A 25,268-nucleotide genomic window follows, 5' to 3' on the forward strand; every position below is an offset into this window, starting at 1 on the left:
AATTCTGAGGCCTTGTGGAAATGTGTGGACCATGTATCTTGGGGAAGGTGGGAAAACCTCACAATGAGCACATGAGGCTTGGGTGAAGACTGGAAAATTTCTCAACATTCCAGACCCCACATTTCCGAGTCTCTATGACACATGAGATGAACATTGAGTGGGCAGGGTCAGCTCTGCATGTGTCTGCTTCAAGAGTCTTCAAGGACTCTGAAAGCAGAGACCAATCCCAGACCTCCACCTTCAGCAGTGGCATTTTAGTCCCATGTTTACAGTGTGTTGTGCAGCACTTCGAAAAAGCCATTGCAACCCTTGGAAAAGTTAACAGACTCCAGAAAGCCAGTGAAGAATCTGCATTAGAATGCTTATAGAAGGTCCTGTCCAGCACTTCTCAGCTCTGCAAGATCAGACACTGCACCAACTGCACCCTTTGTGTTGCAGTACAAACTGCTGAGGGCTGAGGGTGCATTCCTACAATAACCTGGGCAGAGTAAGTGCCACAGACACTGGAAAGCCATAAACAGGGGAGAGGTTGTATGCACTTCTTGTGGTAGAGGGACTGATCTCATTGACAGTGTTTCAGAATGCTGGGGTTAGGGTGGGGTGCTGTGGGATGTTCTGTATGTTAAATGTGTTGCTCTGTTTGATTAATAAATAAAACACTGATTGGTCAGTAGCCAGGCAAGAAGTAAAGGCGGGACAAGGAGAGAGGAGAATTCTGGGAACAGGAAGGCTGAGGCAGAGAGACGCTACCAGCTTCCGCCATGGAAAGCGAGATGTAAGGTACCTGTAAGCCACGAGTCATGTGGCAACTTATAGACTAATAGATATGGGTTAGTTTGAGATATAAGAACTAGATAACAAGAAGCCTGAGACATTAGGCCAAACAATTTAAATAATATAAGCATCTGTGTGTTTATTTTATAAATGGGCTGCCGGGCTGCCTGGGCTTGGTGGGCCCCTGAGAGAAAACTCCAGCTACAGTGGGGTGTTAATAGGACCTGAGAATGCAAATGCAGTATTTTCCTTTGGTTTGTTTCTTTGTTTTGTGTTTGTGATGGTCTCTCATGTATCCCTGGGAAGCCTGAACATCACATGTCCCATACTTTGTACATCAGAATGACTAGTGCTGTACTTCCTTGTGTTTTACCCTCCCACTGTTCACAGGAGTGCATAGAAATATCTGGCTTTTGGTTAATTAACTAATTATAAAAAAGAGGTATTAGAACTGGAGGCTTAGCTGTGCATAGAGCTGCAGCATGGCTGGACAGCCCCCAGGAATTCTAATTATATTGTAGGGCAAACATCTCAACCTATAAATGTGAACACCATGCCTAGAAATAGGAAAACCATGTCAAATAATGCTGGATATTAGCTAAATCAAACAGCTCATTGTTTTGGAGGAATTATCCAGCCTTTCACTGAGACATAGAGCACTGCTACTATGGACTGAAAGGGCTTGAGAGAAAGACCCGGAAGGTAAGGATTGACACTGCATGGTGGTTATGCTCACAGTGCTCTCTGTGGGTGGAAAGTTCTTTAAGAGCGTGGTAAACCCAGCAGTAAGACAGGGATTTCAGAGTCCCTGAAGTGGGTGCTCTGACTTTAATAAGTCCTACTACACAAGGGAAGTCATAGAAACTGAGCTCCGTGATTTCAGGAGGAAGTTGTATATGGATTTGAGATATCTGAGTGCAGGGATGTTTACAAAATGTCCTCAATGAACAGCAGAAAGTCTTTTCTCTTAAAGTGTCAATGAAAACGCTTACCCTTAGACACAGATGCCAGCTAGTCATGTGTAGTCAGCCAATAGAAACACAGATCCCTTTTCACACATTTACCTGGTCTCCCCACAGTCTCCGTCCAGGTTTTATGATGGTGCCTTCTCACAGACACACGGTCTCTTGCACAGCAATGTAAGCTACTGAAAAGTGGAGCCTCTTCTAATTGATAGGAAGTCCAGTCAGAACCTGAGCCAGACATGTGGTCACCTAGAGCATGCCTCCACAGGATCTGGCCCTGTAGCTGGATACACATTTTGTGTAGCCTTTTCCTCCAAGATAAGACATTCCATTTGGAGGAAAGCTCCTGAAGACAAAAGACATTCCAAATGGAGGTGAAACATTTCATAATAAGGGAGAGATGCTTAAGACACAGGAAGTAAAAGGCTTGATAGCTCCAACTAGGCTTAGAAGATGTTTGTTCCCAGTTTCTCCTGCCTCCCCAGGAAGAGTGTCAACAGCACATCTCAGTTCCACATAACCGGGGAGCACAGAATGAGAATCCACAGTCAGCTGAGGCACAGGATGCCACCCACAGGTTCCGTTCATGGAGCATCAGCCCCAGTGAGAAGACTGAAGCCACTGGATGTGGCAGCCAGGAACTGGAGCATGTCACCAGATAACACTCTGTACCTGGAAGATTGGTGGCAAGGGCCTGAATAGAACTCAGGAAAGTCATGGCTTGCTGGAACATCCAATGTGGAGCCTCAGGACCCTTCCTCCTGATGCCTCCAGGTCCCCAGTGAACCCATCTCTCTTTCTATCTCTGCTTCTCCCTGTGTGATTCCCCACCATGACCCCTTGGGGATTAGGTCTAGGGTGGGACATACTGGAGTGTGGGTGGGAACAGCCATGACTAGAAACACAGTGTCCTCTGCTGGAGACTTCCCCCAGCTGGCATTATAAATAATTGTTACACAGAGGTGGAGTGAGTTGACAAGCCCCTGAGGAGGGTACAGAGAATCCTGTGGGGTCAGCATGAAGCAGCATAGCACCTGGAAATCTTCCTCACTTGGCGAGGCACAGTGACCACAGCTTGCCAGTGTCACCTCCTGCCATAAATGCCATTTCTGGAATAGGCTACTATGGTTCTAATACTTATACCCACATTTTAGTAACCTGAAAAACAATGGAACCAAAATACTGAGAATCCACCTCTTTATTGCTAAGATAATTGCAGGGAAGAAAAGGATGTCATGAGCAGCATGGGTGGCTGAGACATTGGGGGCAGGGCCAGGCTCCACGACATCTGGCTCTGGACAGAGGTGGTACTCATGCGCTGCTCCAAAATCTTCAGGGATCGTTGTTCTGGGGACCAGGTGGTGCATCAAACAGCATTGATACTGTAGTGCTTCACTTGAAATTCACTCTCCTGGTCCTAAACCAATCCTACAAGCAGAAGAAAGGGTTGCTTTAGTACACTGAACTGTACCACCAGTGAAGAACACATGCTGTAAACTTGTATACTGGCTCAATTTTACTAACATTTTAGAACGTATATGGAGCCCATCCCTGGGTCAGTGTATGGTAGGTATGTGCTCCAGGCCTGAGCAACTCCCCTAGCAAAGCACCACATTTTTGATTGCCAAGAAACTGTTTGTTTATTTGCCTAAGCCCTAGAACAGTTGAAGTCTTACCTCAAGTGTGTACTGATAGTTCAGAATGCTGGAAACAAAAGGTTTCATTCTCATTGAAACAGTCAAAACACCCCCATGAAGCCCCAGAGGACATGTACCCCCACACCCAGTACTTCAGCTATGGGACAGACCCAGAATATTGCCCCTTCCCTCCATCAATTGGTATTTTTAATGCATTCTTTCAGGAAAGTTTGCAGATCTAGCTTGTGAGTTGTTCCTGGTCCTTGCTGTGTGTCAAAAAGTATCAAAAAGAGTTCTCTTGGAACCTGGGAGAACTACTCAAGGCCCAAAGCTGTCTGTGAAAGGTTCCATGGTGACAGCCTTTTGCGAGTATCCACAATGCACATTTTATGAGAGAAAGGGCACTTCTTCCTGCTCTATGCTTCCTCCCTAGCCTCTAAGCATACTGTGTATAAGCCTTTGCCTTTGTGGGCATGTGGTCTGGAAAAGTCCGGGCTGATTGTAATGATGAGCAGAGTTCACATACATAACCAACAAAAGACAGGTAAAAGGGTTATGGGTCGTTTGAGGTTCCTGGTCCCAGTATTGATTCAGAACTAAGCCAGGCATGGGACATTTACAGACTAGATCAAGAAGTCTGAGAAAAGGTTTTCTGAGACATGCAGAGTGAAAGAGTTGAAGGTGGGCAAGAACATGGTCTCTTCACTTAAGTGAGGCATGCGGGCTGCACGGCCATCAGAAGGTCATGGAGAACACACTATGTTCACCGAGGGTCAGACAAAGCACCTTGGCATCTTAGGTTTCAGGTGTCCAGGTTGGCATTTCCTGCCTGAGAAAATGGAGGTCTTTCCCCATCTTGAGCCTAGCCTGGGTGTGGACTGGTCTGGAGTCCTTGGGATACAACTTCAGGGTCCCACTCTTCTGCTATAATTATCCTCTAGAAACAACATCACAAGATGTGGAGCCCTCCCAAAATATTGTGTTTAGAATACTGACCAGCACATCTGCTTCCGGCACACCCATCCATCTTGCAAGATCCTTCCTGAAGTGAAAAGATTCCAACATTTAGGCTTTGTGGTGGATGTAAACTGTATAAGGACATGTCCTGATTGCTTTTAAATGTTTGTGTCCACACTTGTGTGTACACACACATGTACACAAACACACACACACACACACACACACACACACTATTCCTCACACCTGCTTTGAGACTTACTTTAGTAACAGGGTTCTTTCAGGGACCAAAATTAAGGGTAATCCCCCAAACACAGGTATGTCGTCTATGTACTTAACATGTAAGCTTCATTAAGAGAGACTCCATGATGAAAAGTGTTAGCCAAACTTTAATCTGAGGTGGAATTCCTCCTACATTTTCCCAGTCACACCTCAGGCTTCTCACTCATTCTTACAGAGACACGTTTAGAAAAAGCATTGTCTAAATTTCCCACTCACTCACGTACCACTTAAACAGGCAACAAAACACATTCTTTCCACTTGGACTAGGGCACATCCCCCTACTCCAGAATCCAATTTCTGCTGAAGGGTCCAGACATGGTGGCTTTGTTTCTAGAGGGAATCGGGGTTCAGGGAGCACCAAAGGATAGCCTGGATACACTGCCTGAAAACCTGGCACCTAGCAGGGCGTTCTGCTTACCTTACTTGAAAGCTGGGGTAGCGATTCTCTTTGAAAAGACGCTCTAGGTCCCGCAGCTGAGACTGGGTGAATCTGGTGCGTCTCTGGAAAGGCTGCCTGTCCCCAGCCTGGAGACTCTTGGTGCCCTCAGGCATTGCTGCCTCTTGCTGAGGCTGCTGTTCAATACTGCTGCCATGACCACCTTCCGCGGGGATCCCCTGGTCCATGGGATCAGAACTACCATCTCCAGCTTGTCCTCCTTCCATTTCTTCTTCTTCGTTTTCTCCCTCCTCTACCACTCCTGTGGCTTCCTGAGTAAGACCGGATTGAGCAAGTTCTTCTTGAGCAGGCTTGCTTGGGGCAATTTCGCCCAGAGCAAGTTCGCCCTGACCAAGCTCACCCTGAGCAAGCTCGCTCTGTACAAGCCCTTTCTTGCCTCCTTCCTCTCCAGCCTTCAGGACCACTGTATTCCCACCTGCAAGAGAGAAAAACATAAAGATAAAGGTCTGAGCATCGTGGCCCATGGATCAATGGAAAGCCTGGAGAGGGGTCACAGGCAGAGCCGGGTAATCCAAGTGCCGGGCCACTGGCCTTTCCACCAAATTTGCTTCCCGGACTTCGCCCAAGTCCAATCAGAACCATTTTACTGACCATGCTCTTGTTCCTGGTGCTCATCAGCTCCTGGACTCAGCATCCTGTTGAAACTGTGGCAGTAACCCTCACGAGTCTCCTTGCTGGGAATCTGTCAATCAGACCCGAGTTCTGAAAACTTAAAAGCCGTGTCCTCACGGTCTGACGCCAGAGGTACAGCTGTGACCTGTGACTCTTAACCCGGAAGACTTGTCTTCTGGAGACTCAACGTAATTACAATGTGTCCAATCACACATTCTGGCCTGCACAGCCTCAGTGGCTGTGGGCTTGTCCTCTGAGGTGCTTAGCCTGAAGCACTTTAGAGCTGCAAAGAGCAGGGAATACTTTAAAAACTGCAGTGAGTGTGTGCGGTGGGGGTGCGGAACCTGTGGCTCTGGTTTGCTCCTTAGCTGACACCTCTAGTTTTGGGTAATGCTGGACTGTCCAAATTCAGTCATAGGGAGTAACAAAAAGACCTTTTCAAACTAAGCAGGCCCTTGAGCCCAGCTAAATCACTTTATTAAATTATGGAAATGTCCTTCAAACAAAATGCCCCAATCTTGGTTGTGCTGCCTTGAAGAGCCCTGTATGATGGCAACTATGTGGGTAGGCCAGGGCAAGATCCTCCTGAGAGACTGTGCTCCAGACAGGGCTGAATTCCACCAGTGTTCACAAGCTCATTGTGATGGAGACCTTTCCCTACCTAGCTGTGCTTGACCAAGGTCCTAGGGTGACCCAGACGGCATCAAAGATCAACCCTGGGTACTGGCTCCAAACCTGTCTCACAGCTGTGAAGGTGAAAGACAGGAGGAGTAAGCAATTCTGGATGCAAGCTCTACAAAGAATCATTGCAGGAAGGGGCGAACTGAGGAAAAGTTAGAGAGACTCCCCAGAGCAGGTGACATTCCCAAAATTTAAAAGAGCCACTGAGCTCTGTCATTTCGTGGTTTTTGTTTTTAATAGGATCATGGTAGAGTCTGGACAATGGCTGAGGTAATTGTTAGGAGATGGTTTATTTCTCTGGGATAGCATAGGCTGAGACATGGAGGTCCCACGGTCCACATGGTCTAGCCCACACCAAGGAGATGATCATGCTCTGTTCACCCATTGCCCACCTAGTCAGGGGTGGCTCAATCCCCTCCCACCACAGGCCCCTTTATCCATCCCTGACTAGGGCTTTGTGAGTTGTGGACCTTGACTGTCTTGTCGCCATTAGCCACTGCATGGTCCTGTGTCCTCTGACATTTCAGCTGTCCCAGGTGCTTTTAATTATACTCAGCTCTCTTTCTTCTCACAGTCACCAAGAAGCAGCTGCAACTGTCCTTCCTCTTCTCCTTGTCTCCTGGGTCATTGTGAAAGGCTTCCCTGAAACACCGAAATGGGAGGCTTTCTTAGACACAGACTTTACTCACTCTCACAATTAGCTGGTGGAGAAGCTAGGCTATTTTAGGAGACAATAGTGCCATGGGTGCTTTCCTGAAGGACTTGGTGGCCTGGTTGGACTGCCCACACTAGACAGGAGCCCTGTCTGTACCAGTGTGAGACAGCTTGACTGTCCTACTGATCGCAGAAACTGTTTGTGTCTCATCTTTGGTGTTCCTGGCTTGACTGTTTCAAATCAACCCTCCTTTTAGCCCTAGCATCCCTGCAACATATGCGAGCAACTTAGAAATTTGAACGTGAGTGCTTTTTCCTCACTAAGGACAGAGACCTACCTCCTGCATCCATACTCCGAGACTAGAAGGGCACTAAAGAAGTAGCATATGACCAGATATTTCCTCTTTTGTGTGGGATTATTTGGGAGCCCTGGTGCCTGAGTAGGACTTTTCCTTCTATCAAAAGACTTGCCTCCCAGTTCTGGTTACTCCCTCACCAATAAACCATGGCTGGCTCCTCTGGGTCCGCCTCCTTCGGAACCTGGCTGCTGTGGTCACCTTCAGGACCCAGGCTGTTGTAAGGGCTCATGTGGCCTCCCTGGTTGAGGTTGCCCTGTTGGTTCTCACTGTCGTCCAGGCTTAGAGCTCCTTCATAGACCCTGCCACCTTCCTCGGCTGCTCCCTCCTGTTCAGGGTGTGGATCACTGTCCTCCTCATAGTCCTCCAGATGATAGTAGAAGTTGTCGTTGTAATTGTGCAGGTGCTCCATGGCTGCTGCTCCTAAGAAGCCTGTTCACCAGCAACCTCCCTGAGGTCTTGGGCAGGAGCCTTGCCCTGGGGTCTTTCAGAAGGTTGCTGCCACAAAGTTTCAGGCTCTCCTCTGCTATTGGCTTTCTGTGTGCCTCCTACATTAGTGGATGAGTCTCTGAAGTGAGAATGGGCTGGGGCGTGGCTCAAGCATGGAATGGGGGAAGGACAGTGAATCTTACTTTTAGAAGACCTGCTCAGATCTGGCCACCTGCCCTGGCCCGTGCCCTTGGACCTCACAGAACACCTTAGGAATGGAGCTATGGGAGATTGCAGGCTGATTATAGCATGGAGAGTGGGGAACGGGGGAAAACTCACAATGAGCACATGAGGCTTGGGTGAAGACTGGAGAATTTCTCATCATCCCAGACCCCACATTTCCGAGTCTCTATCACACCTTAAACGAACAGACGAGGCTGAGACCATATGCTCCCTGAGCTGGAATGGAAGAAAAGAGACAGAAACCTCCCTCTGTCCAGGATGGTTGGATTCTCCTCTCCCTCTGAAGAATTAGGACTCTGGCCAGTGTGGCTCCTAGTGCCTGGATGTCCATAGACAGGGTGCAAACCACACATCATGTACCACTTCCTCCCACTGTCAAAGTTTCTATCTGGGTCTAGGGTGGGCCTTACTCGAGTGTGGGTGGGAACAGCCATGACTAGAAATACAGTGTCGTCTGCTGGGGACTTGCCCCACCTCACATTATAAATAATTGTTCCACAGAGGTGGAGTGAGAAGACAGTGGCATGATGATGGTACAGAGAATCATGTGGGGTCAGCATGAAGCAGCACAGCACCTGGAAATCTTCCTCACTCAGCAAGGCACAGTGACCACAGCTTGCCAGTGTCACCTCCTGCCATAAATGCCATTTCTGGAATAGGTTACTATGGTTCAAATACTTATACCCACATTTTAGTAACCTGAAAAACAATGGAACCAACATACTTAGAATCCACCTCTTTATTGCTGATATAATTGCAGGAAAGAAAATGATGTCATGGCCAGCCTGGGTGGTCCAGATATTGGGGGCAGGGCCAGGTTCCATGACATCTGGCTCTGGACAGAGTTGGCACTCAGTACTGCTCTACAATCTTCAGGAATCGTTGTTCTGGGGACCAGGTGGTGCATCGATCAGCACCACTATTCCATTGCTTCTCCTGAAAATGGCTCTCCTGGTCCTAAACCAATCCTACAAGCAGAAAAAAGGGTTGTTTTAGTATACTGAACTGTACCACCACTGAAGAACACATCCTTTAACCATGTATACTGGCTCAATTGTACTAACATTTTAGAACGTATATGGAACCCATCCCTGGGCCAGTGTGTGCTAGGTATGTGCTCCAGGACAGAGCTACTCCCCTAGCAAAGCACCACATTTCTGATTGCCCAGAAACTGTTTGTTTATCGACCTAACCCCAAGAACAGTTGAAGACGTACCTCAAGTGTGTACTGATTGTTCAGAATGCTGGAAGCAACAGGTTTCATTCTCATTGAAACAGTCAAAACACCCCCATGAAGCCCCTGAGGATATGTACCCCCACACCCAGTCCTTCTGCTATAGAATAGACCCAGAATATTGTCTATTCTCTCCATCAATTGATATTTTTAATGCATTCTTTCAGGAAAGGATGCAGATCTAGCTCATGGGTTGTTCCTGGTCCTTACTGTGTGTTGAAAAATATCAAAAACAATTCCTTGGAACCCAGGAGAACTATCCCAAGGCCCAAAGCAGTCTGTGAAAGGCTCCATGGTGATAGCCTTTTGTGAGTATCCAGAATGCATATTTTATGAGACAAAGGGCACTTCTTCCTGCTCTATGCTTCCTCCCTAGCCTCCAAGCATACTGTGTATAGGCCTTTCCCTTGTGGGCATGTGGTTTGGAAAAGCCAGGGCTGATTGTATTGTTCAGCAGAGTTCTCATACATTACCAACAGAAGACATGTAAAAGGGCTATGGGCCTTTTGAGGTTCCTGGTCCCAGTATTGATGCAGAATTAAGCCAGGAATGTGACATTTACAGACTAGATCAAGAAGTCTGAGAAAAGGTTTTCTGAGACCCACAGAGTGAAAGATTTGAAGGTGAACAAGAACATGGTCTCTTCACTTAAGTGAGGCATGCGGGCTGCATGGCCTTCAGAAGGTCATGGAGAACACACTATGTTCACTGAGGGTCAGACAAAGCACCTTGGCATCTTAGGTTTCAGGTGTCCAGTTGGCATTTCCTGCCTGAGAAAATGGAGGCCTTTTGTCATCTTGAGACTAGCCTGGCTGTGGACTGGTTTGGCATCCTTGGGATGCAACATCAGGTCCCAATTTGCTGCTGCACCTCTCTTCTAGACAGCACCATCACAAGATTTTGAGCCCTTCCAAAACATTAATTTTTCTAAAATACTGACCTGCACATCTTCTTCCTGCACATCCATAGATCTTGCAAGAGCCTTCCTGAAGTGAAAAGATTCCAACATTTAGGCTTTTTGGTGGGAATAACCTGTATAAGGACATGTCCTGATTGCTTTTAAATGTTTGTGTCCACACTTCTGTGTACACACATGTACATACACACACACACACACACACACACACACACACACACACACACACACACATATGAGCACACACACACAGAGACACAAACACAGTATTCCTCACACCTACTTTGAGACTTACTTTAGTAACAGGTTTCTTTCAGGGACCAAAATTAAGGGTAATCCCCCAAGCACAGGGATGTCTTCTATGTACTTAACATGTAAACCTTCATTAACAGAGCCCCCACGATGAAATGTGTTAGTCAAATTTTAATCTGAGGTAGAATCCCTCCTGCATTTTCCCATCCACAACTCAGGCTTCTCACTCATACTTACAGAGACTTATTTAGAACAAGCATTGTCTAAATTTCCCACTCACGTGCCACTTAAACAGGCAACAAAACACAATCTTTCCAGTTGGACCAGGGCACATCCCCCTACTCCAGAATCCAATATCTGCTGGAGGGTCCAGACATGGTGGCTTTGTTTGTAGAGGAAATCAGGGTTCAGGGAGCACCAAAGGACAGCCTGATGCACTGCCTGAAAACCAGGCGCCTAGCAGGGCCTTCTGCTTACCTTGCTCGCAAGGTGGGGTAGCGATTCTCTTGGAAAAGACGCTCCAGGTCCTGCAGCTGAGACTGGGTGAATCTGGTGCGTCTCCGGAAAGGCTGCCTGTCCCGAGCCTGGAGATTCTTGGTGCCCTCAGGCATTGCCACCTCTTGCTGAGGCTGCTGTTGAACACATCCGCCACGGCCACCTTCTGCCTGGATCCCCTTGTCCATGGGGCCAGAACTACCATCGCCAGAATGACCTCCTTTCATTTCTTCTTCTTCGTTTTCTCCCTCCTCTACCACTCCTGTGGCTTCCTGAGTAAGACCGGACTGAGCAAGCTCTTCTTGAGCAGGCTTGCTTGGGGCAAGTTCGCCCAGAGCAAGTTCGCCCTGACCAAGCTCACCCTGAGCAAGCTCGCTCTGTACAAGCCCTTTCTTGCCTCCTTCCTCTCCAGCCTTCAGGACCATTGCAATCTCACCTGCAAGAGAGAAAAAACACAAAGATAAAGGTCTGAGCATCGTGGCCCATGGATCATTGGAAAGCCTGGAGAGGGCCCACAGGCAGAGCTGGGTAATAGAAGCACCTGGCCACTGGCCTTTCCACCAAATTTGCTTCCCGGACTTTGCCCAAGAAGAGTCAGAACCATTTTACTGACCATGCTCTTGTTCCTGGTCTTCATTAGCTCCTAGACACAGCATCCTGGCGAAAATGTGGCAGCAGCTCTGGAGAGACCCCATGCCAGGAATCTTTCAATCAGACCCGAGTTCCGAAGACTTAAAAGCCGTGTCCTCACGGTCTGACGCCAGAGGTACAGCTGTGACTCTTAACCCGGGAGGCTTGTCTTCTGGAGACTCAACGTAATCACAATGTGTCCAATCACACATTCTGGCCTGCACAGCCTCAGTGGCTGTGGGCTTGTCCTCTGAGGTGCTTAGCCTGAAGCACTTTAGAGCTGCAAAGAGCAGGGAGTACTTTAAAAACTGCAGTGAGTGTGTGCGGTGGGGGTGCGGAACCTGTGGCTCTGGTTTGCTCCTTAGCTGACACCTCTAGTTTTGGGTAATGCTGGACTGTCCAAATTCAGTCATAGGGAGTAACAAAACGACCTTTTCAAACTCAGCAGGCCCTTGAGCCCAGCTAAATCACTTTATTAAATTATGGAAATGTCCTTCAAACAAAATGCCCCAATCTTGGTTGTGCTGACTTGAAGAGCCCTGTATGATGGCAACTATGTGGGTAGGCCAGGGCAAGATCCTCCTGAGAGACTGTGCTCCCAACAGGGCTGAACCAGTGTTCACAAGCTCATTGTGATGGAGACCTTTCTCTACCTAGCTGTGCTTGACCAAGGTCCTAGGGTGACCCAGATACCTGAGGGCATCAAAGATCAACCCTGGGTACTGGCTCCAAACCTGTCTCACAGCTGTGAAGGTGAAAGACAGGAGGAGTAAGCAATTCTGGATGCAAGCTCTACAAAGAATCATTACAGGAAGGGGCGAACTGAGGAAAAGTTAGAGAGACTCCCCAGAGTAGGTGACATTCCCAAAATTTAAAAGAGCCACTGAGCTCTGTCACTTCTTTGTTTTTGTTTTTAATAGGATCATGGCAGAGTCTGGACAATGGCTGAGGTAATTGTTAGGAGATGGGTTAGTTCTCTGGGATAGCATAGGCTGAGACACTGGAGGTCCCACGGTCCACATGGTCTACCCACACCAAGGAGATGATCATGCTCTGTTCACCCATTGCCCACCTAGTCAGGGGTGGCTCAACCCCCTCCCACCACAGGCCCCTTTATCCATCCCTGACAAGGGCTTTGTGAGTTGTGGACCTTGACTGTCTTGTCGCCATTAGCCACTGCATGGTCTTGTGTCCTCTGACATTTCAGCTGTCCCAGGTGCTTTTAATTATACTCAGCTCTCTTTCTTCTCACAGTCACCAAGAAGCAGCTGCAACTGTCCTTCCTCTTCTCCTTGTCTCCTGGGTCGTTGTGAAAGGCTTCCCTGAAACACCGAAATGGGAGGCTTTCTTAGACACAGACTTTACTCACTCTCACAATTAGCTGCTGGAGAAGCTAGGCTATTTTAGGAGACAATAGTACCATGGGTGCTTTCCTGAAGGACTTGGTGGCCTGGTTGGACTGCCCGCACTAGCTGGGAGCCCTGTCTTTGTCATTATGAGACATCTTGACTGTCCTACTGATCCCAGAAACTCCTTGTGTCTCATCTTTGGTGTTCCTGGCTTGGCTGTTTCAAATCAACCCTCCTTTTAGCCCCAGCATCCCTGCAACATACGCGAGCAACTTAGAAATTTGAACATGAGTGCTTTTTACTTACGAAGGACAGAGACCTCCTTCATCCATATCAACTCCAGATTCTTAGATAAATTTCCCAAGACACTGTTGCCAGGGTTGGTGAGAAGCAGGTAAGTAATCATGTATTCAGGGTGCCCTCCCCCTTTCTACTGAGCTCACAGGACACTGGGTGTATTCTTTTATTTCTGGCAGTTTGCTCCCAGGGCTTAGCAAAGAGTGATGCAGAGGGATATCGCTGTCTGATGGCTGATTCAACACCCTAAAAAGATGGATGCTTGCTGTGTAACCCAGAGGAGCTGTGGAGTGCAATATGGGAGTTGCTAACACAGGTAAACACCAAGGCCTGCTCTGCTCCTAGCTGTTATCTATGTGAGTCTGGAAACCAGCACCCATCTCTGCCTTTACCCTTGATGTTCTTGACTCTGCTGTTCCCATCTTGGACCTGGGGAAGGGACTCTACTCTGCTGACTCCATAGGATGTCTGCTGCTCGCCTGCTGCTATCTAGTAGCCCAATCTTACATATCACTGCAATGACAGGAAACCTGTACCCATAAGCAGCTTTTGCTCTAGAACAGCAGTGATTCATGAGCCCAATTACTGCTCTGTGTGATTTTCTTTTAAGTTATCTTCTGTGAGGGTCTCTCCAGGATTGAAATGCATCAATGCAATCTTGTGGCTCTTTCTTGTTTAGTTACATGCTCAATGCTTTAGGTCAGTGAGTCTCAACCTTCCTAATGCTGTGGCCCTTTAATATAGTTGCCCGTCCTGTGGTGACACCATCCATTTTTGTTGTTATTTCCTAATTGTAATTTTGCTACTGTTATGAGTCATAACTTAATATCTTTGTTTTCCAATGGTCTTAGTTAAGGTCTGTGGACCCCAAAGTTAAAAGTGGCTGCAACACCCAAGTTGAGAACCACTGCTTCAGGTTAAGGCATGTGATTGTGGAGCTTCTACACCATTTTCCCATGGGACTCTGCTCATCATAGTTATTAGATGGGAAACCTATTTGCACACAGATTTTCTTGAGGGATTTCTTGGTCAGCATGCACAAGTCCACCCAGGTGCATTCACAGTCACAACATTCACATGCAGAAACATCTATAGCCAAAGCCCTCCCATCCCATTGTCCAATCCCCTAGAGTGAGGCTATTCTGCAGATTGTAAAAGTAGTTCTAGAAATATGGAAAGCAAAAAGGGAAAGTGGTCCAAAATGTTTCCTGAAGCTATTTACTGCCGGGAAAGGATACACAAATGAATTCTAAGTCTTTTATTGGTGAGCACAATTAAAAAAAAAACTTGGATCACTGCTTAACTAAAACCCAAGAAAATATTAAGTTTACCTTGAAGAATGTTGAGATAATTCAAATGAGCAATTTTAGAAGCAATTTTCAGCTCTAAGAAGAAATGTAATTGTGGGATCAGGATCTATACCTGTTGCATGCCGGGGCTTTTTGGAGGTCATTACCTATGATGGGATACCTTGCACAGCTTAGGTACAGAGGGGAGGGACTTGGTCCTGCCTCAACTGAATGTACCAGGCTCTGCTGAATCCCCATGGGAGCCTTACCTTTTTCGAGGTGGGAATAGGGAGGTAGGTTGCTGGGGGGAATGCTGGGGGAATTGTGAGGAGAGATGAGAAGGGGATCTGTGGTTGGTATGTAAAATGAATAACAAATTTCTTAAAGAAAAAAAGAAGAAACATAATTGACAGGGAATGAATTCTTTGATGAGCTTTTATCTGAATATGACATCATGTCACATACAGAAATAATAATAAATGGGGAATCTTTCCTAGATTTCAGACATCTTCCACAAAACCGTGGTCAGCATAGTTAGGGACACCTGACATTCCATGAACCAGCTGTGCCCAGGTTGGCTCTCCCACGAGGCCTTTGTGGCTCATAGGACAGGATACACTGACCCCTGCACTGCCCACTTAGTCACAGCTCACTGTGTTCTTTCTCTGCTCAGCACTCCATGGCCTGAGCCTTCAAGCCATCAAGTGATAATCGTGTCTTTGGCAGGAAAGTCAGAGGCTGCCACCTGGTTCATGTGAAATGCAGCTGTTCTCTCTGTCTCTCTCTCTGTCTCTATCTCTCCCTCTCTGTCTCTCTCTCTGTCTCTCTCTCTGTCTCTCTGTCTCTCTCTCTCTGTCTCTCTTTCTCTCTCTCTCTCTCTCTCTCTCTCTCTCTCTCTCTCCTCTCTCCCTCTCTCTTTTTTGTGTGTATACTGGTGTCTTGTGTAGAAATAATGAAGAATGAGCCCCTCTCTGAACCAGGAAAGAGTGGACAGGTCAGGGATCATCCCCTTCAGTCTTTCAACCAGCCACATCACTTTGGAGTGTTCTTGCTTAACCCCTCTGGTATGCTGTATCCTAGCAACAGGCCCTGGAGCGTTCTTGCTGTATCCAGGCCACAGTTCCTCTCCCTGGTTATAGGTCTCATCCTACAGGGACTCAGTAAGGACTCTTTCTGCTGTTTGTAAGAGACACATGGTCGAGAGAGACAAGGGTTGATTTAGAGGGAGACCAGGACTGGCTGATGGGTGGGCAGACATCTAGAAGGACAGTATCCTGTGGAAGGAGAGGGTGGGGTGGCTGAAGTGAGCTCCAGGGAAAGGTAGCTCTGATAGAGATGGTAGAGGTATGGCCAGGAGATGGTCTGGAGACAAGCTGGGGCAATTCTCCAGTGGAAAGGAGTCAAGGTTGGGAAGAAAGATGTACCAATTATGAGCTTCGCCAGGCAGTATTGGCACATGCCTTTAATCCCAGTACTAGAGAAGCACAGCGAGGCAGATCTCTGTGAGTTTGAGGCCATCCTGGTCTGCAGAGCAAGATCCAGGACAGGCACCAAAAATACACAGAGAAACCCTGTCTTGAAAAACCAAAAAATAATTATGAGCCCCAAGAAAGAGGTTGGAGCTGGGGTACCCAGCAGTGCCCAGGAGAGTGGCCACTGAGAAGTCAGAAGACTGTAAAGCAGGATGAGGTTATGCTGTGAGCATGACTGACTGTACAGCTATATTATTCTTGGGCATATACTCAAAGGACACTTCATTGTACCACAGAGACACTTGCTCAAATATGTTTATTGCTGTTCTATTGATAATAGCCCCAAATTGGAAACAACCTAAATGTCCCTGAACAAAGGATGGATAAAGAAAATGTGGTACATTTACACAATGAAATATTACTCAGCTGTTTAGAAAATGGCATCATGAAATTTGCAGGTAAATGTATGTAATTAGAAAAAAATCACCCTGAGTGAGGTAACCCAGACCCATATAGACAAATATGATATGCATTTTCTTATATGTGGATATTAGCCATTAAGTCAATGATAAGCAAGTAACAATCTGTAGACTCAGAGGATGGACACAGAGTAAGTGACTGCGGGGACAGATAGATCTCCCTAGGAGCGGGAAGTAAAACAGATAGTTATGGATGGTTGGGAAAGGTTGGAATGGGAGGATGTGTGAGTTTTTGTTTTGTCTTATCTATTTTATTTTATTTATCAGTATGCCTTAGAAGTATCTTTCTAGAAAGAGACAGGAAGGGAGTGGATCTGGATAAGAGTGGAGGTGGGAGGAACTGGAAAAAGTAGTGTGTGGGAAAAGTAATCAGGATATATTGTGTGAGAATAAAAATGAATTTTCAATTAAAGGAAAAATATGTAAACAACCAAAAAAGAAAAGACAAAAGAAAAACGAGCTGAGAAACCATAGGCAGCTAGCCAGTAAGCAATGTTGGTCCACAGCCTCTGCTCCAGTTCCTGCCTCCAGAGTCCTATCTTGAGTTCCTGCACTGACAGCAGAAGCTGGTGAGATTGGAGAGTAAGGGGATTCCTCATCACTGTTGCTGAGAATGCAAAATTGTACAGCCACTCTGGAAATCAGTATGAAGAATCATCGAAAAATAAAATTAAGTCCATCATATGCTCCAGCTATGACCTTACTCGATCTATGCCAAAAGACACATCATCCTACTCCACAGCTACTTCTACGGTGCTGTTAAGTTGAATTCACAGTTAGTTTACAGATCATTCATTAATTTTCTTGAGAAGTTTTCATAAAACTATACATGTTTCTCCAAGTACTGATTTAACTACCAGTTTTGACATTACTTAGGGAGTTCTGTAACAGTGGTGTGCATTTGACATATTTATTGACTTTTTAAACAGACTTCGGATTACCTCACCACGACTTCTTCAGCACTTATCATACACAGTCCATTTTAATTTCATCTTTTCTCCCATCAGTTCTTCCTTTTGGAAACATTTTCTCCAAATACTTTTGTTGTGTCCAGACCTTCATCTTCCTCCATTTATTTCTCTTCCAACTTCTCTACTACTGTTGCTTCTTCCTCCTACTCTTCACTTTTCCTTGTGAACCACGAAAATTAATGAGTGGAGGGCAAGTGAAATGTATGATATAGGGAACAGATCAACCAGGAAGAGCATAAAACAAGAAAAATATGGCTGTCAAGATGGCTCAGTGGGTAAGGACACTTTCCTGGAAGCTTGATGATCTATCAAGTTTAATCTCCCAGACCTACATGGTAGAAGAGAACCAACTTGCACAAGCTTTCCATTCAACTTCATATGTACACCATAGCATACATATACATACATACACATATATATATGCACAATAAATTGAGGGGTGAAATCAATAAAATAGAAACAAAGAGAACAATACAAAAAATTAATGAAGCAAAGAGATGGTTCTTTGAGAAAATCAACAAGATTGACAAGCCCATATCCAAATTAACTAAACAGCAGAGAGAGAGCATCCACATTAACAAAATGAGAAATGAAAAGGGAGACATAACAACAGACAATGTGGAAATCCAGAGAATCATCATGTCATACTTTAAAAACCTCTGCTCCACACAATTGGAAACTCCTAAAGAAATGGACGATTTTCAGGAAGGTTCCACATACCAAAGTTAAATCAAGACCAGATAAACTTTTAAATAGACCAATAACCCCTAGGGAAATAGAAACGGTCATTAAAAGTCTCCCAACCAAAAACGCTCAGGACCAGATGGTTTCAGCACAGATTTCTACCAGATTTTTTTTTTTTTTTGGTTTTTCGAGACAGGGTTTCTCTGTGTAGCTTTGCGCCTCTCCTGGAACTCACTTGGTAGCCCAAGCTGGCCTCGAACTCACAGAGATCCGCCTGGCTCTGCCTCCCGAGTGCTGGGATTAAAGGCGTGCGCCACCACCGCCCGGCTTCTACCAGATTTTTAAAGAGCTAATACCAATACTCTTCAAATTGTTCCACACAATAGAAACAGAAGGAACATTACTAGACTCTTTTTATGAGGCCACAGTTACCCTGATACCCAAACCACACAAAGATGCAAGCAAGAAAGAGAATTACAAACCAATCTACCTCATGAACATTGATGCAAAATTACTCAATGAAATACTGGCTAACCAAATCCAGGAACACATCAAAAAAATTATCCACCATGACCAAGTAGGTTTCATCCCAGGAATGCAAGCATGGTTCAACATACAAAAATCTGTCAATGTAATACACCATCTAAACAAACTGAAAGAAAAAAAAAACACATGATCAGCATTAGATGCTGAAAAAAGCCTTTGACAAAATCCAACACTCCTACATGATAAAGGTTATAGAGACATCACATATACAAAGAACATACCTAAACATAATAAAGGCAATTTGCACCAAGCCAACAGCCAACATCATATTAAATGGAGAGAAACTCAAAGTGATTCCACTAAAATCAGGAACAAGACAAGGCTGTCCACTCTCCCCATACTTGTTCAACATAGTACTTGAAGTTATAACTAGAGCAATAAGACAACAATAGGAGATCAAAGGGAAACAAATTTGAAAAAAAGAACTCAAATTTTCCCTATTTGCAGACGATATGATAGTATACATACGTGACCTCAAAAATTCAACCAGGGACACCTACAACTGATAAACTCCTTCAGTAAGGTGATAGGATACAAGATTAACTCAAAAAATCAGTAGCCCTCCTATATACAAATATGATAAATGGGCTAAGAATGAAATCAGAGAAACATCTCCCTTTACAATAGCCACAAAAAATAGAAAATAGCTTGGGACAACCTTAACTGAGCAAGTGAAAGACCTGTATGATAAGAACTTTAAATCTCTGAAGAAAGAAATTGAAGAAGATATCAGAAAACTGAAAGATCTCCCATGCTCATGGATGGTACAATTAACATAGTAAAAATGTCAATCTTACCAAAAGCAATCTACAGATTCAATGCAATCTCCAACAAAATCTGATCACAATTCTTCATAAACTTGGAAAGAACAATACTCAACTTCAAATGGAAAAATGAAAAACCCAGGATAGCTAAAAGAATCCTGTACAATAAAGGAACCTCTGGAAGCATCACGACCCCTGACTTCAAGATCTACTATAGCGTTACATTAATACAAACATCTTGGTACTGGCATAAAAACTGACATGTGGACCAATGGAATTGAATTGAAGAACTGACATTAATCCACACACCTATGAACATATGATTTTTGACAAAGAAGCCAGAACTCTACCATGGAAAAAAGAAAGCATCTTCAACAAATAGTGCTGGCATAACTGGATGTCAACATGCAGAAGATTGCAAATAGATCCATATCTGCCACCATGCACAAAACCCAAGTCCAAGTGGATCAAAGATTTCAACAAAAATCCAGTTACACTGAACTTGATAGAAGAGAAAGTAGGAAGTAGTCTTGAATGCATTGGCACAGGAGACCACTTCCTAAATATAACACCAGTAGCACAGACATTGTGAGCAACAATTAATAAATAGGACCTCCTGAAACTTAGAAGCTTTTGTAGAGCAAAGGACATGGTCAAAAAGACAAAACGACAGCCTACAGAATGGGAAAATATCTTCACCAGCCCCATATCTGACAGAGGGCTGATGTTCAAAATATGTAAAGAACTCAAAACCCTAGACTTCAAAATACTGAACAATCCAATTTAAAAAATGGTCTACAGAGCTTAACAGGGAATTCTCAACAGAAGAATCTCAAATGGCCAAAGACATTAAGAAATTGATCAACATCCTTAGTCATCAGGGAAATGCAAATCAAAACAACTCGGAGATACCATCTTATACTTGTCTGAATGGCTAAGATTAAAAACACTGAAGACAGCTTATGTTGGAGAGGATGTGGAGCAAGCAGAACACTCCTTCACTGTTGGTGGGAATGCAAACTTGTACAGTCACTCAGGAAATTAGTATGGTGGTTTCTCAGAAAATTGGGACTCAATCTTCCTCAAGACCCAGCTATACCACTCTTGGGCATATACCTAAGGTATGCTCAATCTAACCACAAGGACACATGCTCAACTATGTTCATATCAGCATTATTCATAATACCCAGAACCTGGAAACTCCCTAGACATCCCTCAACTGAAGAATGGATAAAGAACATGTGGCACTTGTACACAATGGAGTACTACTCAGCAGTAAAAAACAATGATATCATGAAATTTGCAGGCAAATGGATGGAAGTAGAAAATGTCATCCTGAGTGAGGTAACCCAGACACAGAAGGACAAACATGGTATATACTCACTCATAAGTGGATACTGGATGTAGGGCAAGGGATAGCCAGACTGCAGCTCATGGCTCAGCAGAGGCTAGCTGATAGGGAGGGACCCTGGGTGGGACACAGGGATCACTCAGTCAAGTAGAAGTGCAAGGGATCTGCATGAGTGGGCTGGGGCTGGGGGAGGTGGCAGAGGGCAAGGAATGGAGGATGAGAACATAGGGAAATGGGAGGATCGAGCTGGAGCGGGACAGAGTGAGAGAACAGGGAAGGAGAGACCGTGATAGATAAAGACATCATGGGAATAGGAAGAGGCAGGGTGCCAGGAAGCTCTCAGGAATCCACAGGGATGACCCCACCTTGGACTGCTGGCAGTGATCAGGGGGTTCCTGGACTAGTCTACTTTGGTGACCAGTCTAGTGAATACCCTAACTGTCATCATAGAGCCTTTATCCAGTGACTGATGGAGGTGGATGCAGGGATCAGCAGTCTGGTGGAGGGAGGAGGCTGGATTTGTAGGTGGTATGTATGGTGAGTAGAAAATTTGTTAACAAAAAAAAGAAAAAAGAAAATCTAATTCATTTCCTTTGGTAATTGCTTAGGGGACCTGCAATTTTAAATGGTTATTTTAGGTTCAGGAAAGTGAGGTGTTATTCATGACTCTCTTGTCTCTTACAACCCCAAGAACAAGTATGTATGTAGCCTACCTTCTACAATTCTATGGGTGAATTCATCTACTTTTTCCATGTGATTGTGGTGTTCATGATTCACTCTGATGTTACTCATCATCTCTATTATCTCAAAATATTTCCAGTCTCCCTTCTTCTAGGTTTACCGCACTCCAAATGATTCTTCACAGAGAATGTTAAACTCCAGCTGCTTGTCAGAGAATTAAACATTGTTTCATGTGTAGTGTATGCACGTGTATATGTGTGTGCATGTGCACGTGCACATGTGTAACTGTAGAGGCAGAAGTCGGGGCCAGAGGTTGACATAGGATGTCTACCTCGATTGGACTCCACCTCATTTTTGAGACAGAATCTCTCACTGGAGCTCACTGTTTCACTTGGGCTGGCTGGCTGCCTGGCCAGGGAGCTCCAGTATCTGACTGTCTGCACATCTTTTGTCCCAGCCCTGAGAACACAGTCGTGTATGTCACCATCCCTAGATTTTACATAGGTAGTGATCTGAACTCAGATCCTCATGCTTGTGTAGAGCATTTCATTCATCACACCATCTCTTTAGCCCTTGTACAAAATGGAAGACAAAAAAATTGACAGGAATTCCCTGTATCAAATCCTCCAATTACTTCTTAACACTCAGGCAAATTACTTAAAGAAAAGAAGATGTCCTTGGTGTCCTACTCATTTCTACATTTCCAAGGCCTCATATAATCAGCATTTAGCAGTTTTCTAGTATATTATACATTATGAATTATAGTTGTACAAGTTAATTTGTATTAAAAATAAGATGAATTACCTCATTTACTTCATCTCTTGAGTTGTATTTTTATTTCATACTACAGTAATATAGGCATTTTAAAAAAAAGCCTACATTGATTCTATTAGGGTTGATCAGAGAATCATAACTGACATAATGACTATATGTATTCATACACACAAATGTATGATATATATATATATATATATATATATATATATATATATATATATATATATGCGATTTATTAGAGTGAAAGAATGGACTTGCTAATGAGAATGAGGGCAAGCAGACAAGGAACAAGAGCTAACTTCTTCCATGTCCTTCATAGAGACTGCCACCAGAAGGTGTGGCCCAGATTTAAGGTGAATCTTCCCATCTCAAAAGATCTCAAATTAGGGTAGGTCTTCACACTTCAAATGATTTAATTAAGAAAAATCCCTCACCAGTGTACCCAACCACTTTGGTTTTAGCTAATTCAGGATGTAGTTAAGTTGAAAATCAAGAACATCCATCACACTGGTCATTATTATGATAATAATAGCAAATATAAATCTTAATCACCATTAAAAAGTAAAACAGTAAGTAAGTATTGTTTCATTAGACTGAGAAGCCAAAGCCTGCACAATGACGTGGTGGAGAATGGTGCTTGAATAACTTGTTGAAGATAGAAAACTTTTCCGAGTCCATTGGGCAATTGGCAAAAGTTCCATTGTTCCCTGGGCAGACTGGAAACAACACAGAGCTCCTGGGGCAGATGGTGAATGTACTAGAGATCTTTGGCCAGGTGGTGATGTTCCTAGTTACCCCTACTTAGATGGTGATGGTACCAGGGAACGTGGAGGGGAAGGCAAGTGTTCTGCAGAAAGAAGGCAGGAAGTAGAAGGATCTTGAGATGCTTTGGAAGACATGGGAGGTGTTAGTTCCTCTTGGGCTAATGGTGCAAGTCCTAGAGTTCTTTGTACAGATGTGGACTTTCCCTCACACTCTTGGGCTGATAATAATGTTTTCACAGTTCCTAGTTTAGATTTAGAAAGCGACAAGCCCGTTGGGCATGGGGAGAATTTTGTGGAGCCCTTAAAAGAGATTGAGATTGTCCCTGAAGCCCTGGAGCAGATGTGATCTCCATAGACCCTTTGGGACAGACAGAGAAGTACTTTGAGTCTCTTGAGAAGATGTGGAATGTGCAAGAGACCCTTGAGCAGATCAGCCAGTCCCACAGTCTTGTGGTCACATGTGGAAGCCAAGTCCCACAGTCTTATGGTCACATGTGGAACACTCCAGGGCCTCTTGTTCAGATAAAGTAGATGTGAGACTCACCTGAGGAGTACTTGTAGCTATTGATGTTTCTTTGGGAGCAGGAGATGATACAAGGTCCCCTTTTTGCATTAGGGAGAAGGTTGAAACTGTCTTCCTCAGACAAGGAAATACTGAAATCCCCTTGATCAGAAGGATCAACTCTCAACCTCTTTTTGGTAGACATGTGATGCCCTGATTCCATTTTGTTAGAGGGAGAATATCTAATATTTCCATCCTTAGAAGGGATATACTTGAAACCGTCTGTGTGGATGCGGAAGATCTTAAGCACCTTGGTTGGATATGGTAAATCCTAGGGCCATTTGTGAGATGGGGAAGGGTCTATAGCCTCTTACATAGATGTGGCAGATTTTCTGATACTCTTGAAGGGATTGGAACATTCTCACAACCTCCTGTAAAGTGTGGGGAGGTCCTGTGGGTGCTCATGTACAGGTGGAATCAAAGGAATCCCCTTCTCTAGATGTGAAAGTTGCTACAGACTCTTGTGTACACCTGTCATATGCCATGGCCCCTTGATCACATAGGGGTTGGATCCAGAACCCTGTGGTGTACAGGTGGACTATGTCCTGGAACATCTTTTGTATTTGTGTTGAATCTGAGAACCATTTCTTAAGGTGGGGATGTGGCTGGAGCCCCTTTTGTAGATGTATCCCTTCCCAAAGCACTTTGATCAGATAGGGTAGAACCCAGAGAAAGCTGGCAGGTGGAGAATGTCCTGATATCCCTGGTGTATATCGAGAAATTCCAAGAGCCTCTCCTGCAGATGTTGAAAGTCTTACAGACCCCTGGGAAAGTAGGGAAGGTTGTGTTGTGTCAGCACCCTGGGCAGATGTGCAACCTGTGTGTCCCACTTGGAGTGTCTTGGAATATGTTTGGTTATTTTTGGCGCCATGACATGACAGGAGGGCCATTTTGGCCAGCAGGGGATATTTGAAGCCCAAGAACCAGTGACAAGACAGGAGGGTCTTTTTGGCCAGCAGTGGATGTATGAAGCCCACTAGGTCTGATAGGGACACCGTGAAATCCCCGTGTTCAGAGGGAGGATCTCTCCAACTCCTTTTGCCACAGTGGGAATATCCAGGGTCCCTTTTCATAGCAGGAGAATGTTTGAAGCTCTTTTTGTGAGAGAGAATAAGTCTTTGACCCTCTGCTCTAGATGTGGACAATCCTGGAGTCGCATTTAGAACCGCTGAGGAAGATGGTGAAGATGCTAGAGCCCTTTGTGTGTGTTGAGAAGGCCCAAGAGTCCCTTGGGCAGACCTTGAGTTCCTAGCACCTCTTGTGTATATGTGGAGTGCTCTATGGCCCCTTCTGAAGAGGGAAAAGGTCCGTGAGCCCCTGGTATAGATGTAGATAGTTTTGTTTCTGCTTGGGCATGCATGGGTGGTATGAGGCTCATTTGGGAATTAGTGGTCTGGCTTAGGCCCCTTTGGGCAATAAGGGAAGATCTGAGCCCATTTTTTAATAGTGGAGGACATTTAAAGCCCCCTTGGTTTAATGGGCAAGCAATGAAATTGCCTTGATCAGAGCAGGCATGACTCAAGTGCGCTTCAGCAGAAGTAGACTGCTTAAGGTCCTTTTGAGGAGAAGGGGAATGTCCTCGACTGTCTTCATTGGAGGGAGTAGCTCTCCAGCCAACTTGAGCGGCTGTCAAAGGTGTTAAAGTCCCCTGAGGAGAGGTGATGGGACTCAATCCATTTCAAGAAAATGAGAAATCACTGAGTCCCCC

The 25,268-nt window shown here is 45.1% G+C and overlaps 2 protein-coding genes across 2 annotated transcripts; both read right to left on the bottom strand.

Moving 5' to 3' along the window:
- Positions 1–2,999: 2,999 nt before the first annotated feature.
- On the bottom strand, positions 3,000–7,787 carry LOC128117538 (rhox homeobox family member 2-like). The gene is made up of 6 exons (XM_052749504.1): positions 7,516–7,787; positions 6,938–7,007; positions 5,664–5,754; positions 5,034–5,487; positions 4,373–4,418; positions 3,000–3,167 (listed from the first exon to the last, which is right to left on the bottom strand). The coding sequence occupies exons 1-6, from the start codon at positions 7,785–7,787 to the stop codon at positions 3,132–3,134; spliced, it is 969 nt and encodes a 322-aa protein (XP_052605464.1). The 3' UTR covers positions 3,000–3,131.
- A 3,135-nt stretch (positions 7,788–10,922) lies between these two features.
- On the bottom strand, positions 10,923–11,600 carry LOC128117545 (homeobox protein Rhox5-like). Its single transcript, XM_052749517.1, has 2 exons — positions 11,558–11,600; positions 10,923–11,380 (listed from the first exon to the last, which is right to left on the bottom strand). The coding sequence occupies exons 1-2, from the start codon at positions 11,598–11,600 to the stop codon at positions 10,923–10,925; spliced, it is 501 nt and encodes a 166-aa protein (XP_052605477.1).
- Between the last annotated feature and the right edge of the window lie 13,668 nt (positions 11,601–25,268).

This window comes from Peromyscus californicus, unplaced genomic scaffold (assembly GCF_007827085.1).
Source record: "Peromyscus californicus insignis strain IS unplaced genomic scaffold, ASM782708v3 Scaffold_10__1_contigs__length_136768540, whole genome shotgun sequence".
NCBI classification, from domain to species: Eukaryota; Metazoa; Chordata; class Mammalia; order Rodentia; family Cricetidae; genus Peromyscus; species Peromyscus californicus.